A 2,213-nucleotide genomic window follows, 5' to 3' on the forward strand; every position below is an offset into this window, starting at 1 on the left:
TTGGCCACTATTGAAGGATAAAAATAGATTTTCAATTCAATTATCTTAAACCTAATTGAACCTAATTGAACAAACAAACCTGTTCAGAAATTAGGGTTTCTCGTAGATGGAGTTTGAGTAATTGAAGGTGTTCTTCAATTCGGGGTTTAATTGAAACCATATATACTTGCAATCAATTGACATGGTGTGTGTGTGAGAGAGAACCAGAGAGATGGAAGAGAAAGAGAACCAGAGAGATGGAAGAGAGAGAGACCAGAGTGAACTGAGAGAGAGAGGAAAATAATTTGGTAATGGGGAAACAGGTTTTTTTGTTAAGGGGGAATATTTGGGGAATAAAGGGGGGAAAGTTTCCGCGTGTTTTTTTTTTAATTTTTTAAGCTAACCATCGACAACGGTTGTAAAATACAACCGATGTCTATAAGACAAAGATATCGGTTATATAAAAAACCGATGTCTAACTAACGTTTCTCATTTTTGAAAAATAACTATAGACAACGGTTATTTTCTCGACCGATGTCTAATATAAGCATTAACATCGGTTTTAAAATAACTGATGTCTAAAAGAACTTTAACATCGGTCGTCTGAGCAACTGATGTCTAAGGACCGATGTCTATTGACAGAATTCTAGTAGTGAAAGTAATGAAGTTTCTTAGCGAGACAAAGGGGGTGTTGAAAATCTTGGTTTTTCTAATCAAGACGTATGTAATGTCATACGTGATATTCGGCCCCGAGTGTTTGATTCGGGTGATGCGGAGTGTGGATTACTTTTGCTACGAGAACTACAAGAAAATAGTTTTGGTAATTTCTTTTATTGGGTGGATGTAGATGATGAGAATCGTGTACGGGGTTTGGTGTGGGTTGATCCTCGGTCCATGAACGCGTACAAGAATTTTGGTGATGTGGTTACGTTTGATTCAACTTACCGGACGAATAGGTATTGTATGCCTTTCATACCTATTATGGGCGTAAACCACCATTATCAAAATATACTATTTGGATTTGCACTTGTAAGGGATGAGACTGAGGCTTCGTATAAGTGGGTTTTGAGGACATGGTTGGAAGCCGTCGACAATAAACCGCCTCGAACAATTATTACTGATCAAGACATTGCATTGGAAAATGCCATTGCCGAGGTCATGCCTATGCCACAAACAAAGCATACATATTGTACATGGCATATAAGTAGTAAGTTTCCCAAGAAGTTGTCTTATTTGTACACAAATTATCCGGAGTTCAAGATAGAGTTTAATGCATGTGTGTACAAGTCGTTGACACCTACAGAATTTGAAGGTAGATGGGAGCAATTAGTCGAGAAGTACGATCTTGAGGATCATGCTTGGTTAAATGACATGTATGCTATTAGAACTCAATGGATTGGTGCTTACACGAAACAACATTTTTCCGCCGACATGACTACAACTTCAAGAAGTGAGTCTATAAATTCTTTGTTTGATGAATATGTGCAATCATCTACCGGTTTGAAGGAATTCATTGAGAACTCCCAAAAGGCTTTGGAGACACAATATCTGAAGGAGGTTAAAGCCGATTATGACAGTGAACAATTTGAAAGGAGATTAGTTTTGCACTCATCCTTGGAAATGCATGCATCCGAAATCTACACGAAAGAAATGTTCAAACGGTTTCAAAAGGAGCTTATGAAAAGTACATGTTACATCGTGAACAGTGTTAAAAACAATGGAACTTATATGTCGAAACTGTATTTGGTTGAGAAGGCTACCCTGCCGGAGAATTGCAGAAGAAAATATCGACTGACGGTTTTCATGTACGAAAAAATTGAATGCTCGTGAAGAAGTTTGAACATTCCGGGATGATTTGCAAACACATAATCCGTTATCTTGACAAAAAACAAAAAATCAAGATACCGGAAAGTCTCATCATAGGTAGGTGGACAATGAACGACAACAAAATTGCGGGGCCTCTTCCATATGCTCCTTCCGGTATTGGTATTGATGGTGCGTCACAACCATTAAGGTATGGTGCATTGTGCAAATCTTTTCAAGATTTAGCTGCTTCCGGTAGTTGTTCTGTTTCATGGTATAAATACTTAATGGGTGTGATTGATAGAGAGAAGAGATACTTGAAAGATACTTTTACGGATGAAGAGCGTAGAGAAAGAACCCATGAGGCGAAAACTCAAGAGGATTACCAACATGATCCAATATTCGATCCTCCAACGTCGAAAACTAAAGGA

At 38.0% G+C, this 2,213-nt stretch overlaps 1 protein-coding gene across 1 annotated transcript; it reads left to right on the plus strand.

The window, feature by feature from the left end:
• The first annotated feature begins 290 nt into the window (after positions 1–290).
• On the plus strand, positions 291–1,809 carry LOC141720110 (protein FAR1-RELATED SEQUENCE 5-like). Its single transcript, XM_074522464.1, has 2 exons — positions 291–302; positions 655–1,809. Exons 1-2 carry the CDS (start codon positions 291–293, stop codon positions 1,807–1,809), a joined length of 1,167 nt encoding a protein of 388 aa, XP_074378565.1.
• Positions 1,810–2,213: the final 404 nt, after the last annotated feature.

This window comes from Apium graveolens, chromosome 4 (assembly GCF_009905375.1).
Source record: "Apium graveolens cultivar Ventura chromosome 4, ASM990537v1, whole genome shotgun sequence".
Classification (NCBI taxonomy): domain Eukaryota; kingdom Viridiplantae; phylum Streptophyta; class Magnoliopsida; order Apiales; family Apiaceae; genus Apium; species Apium graveolens.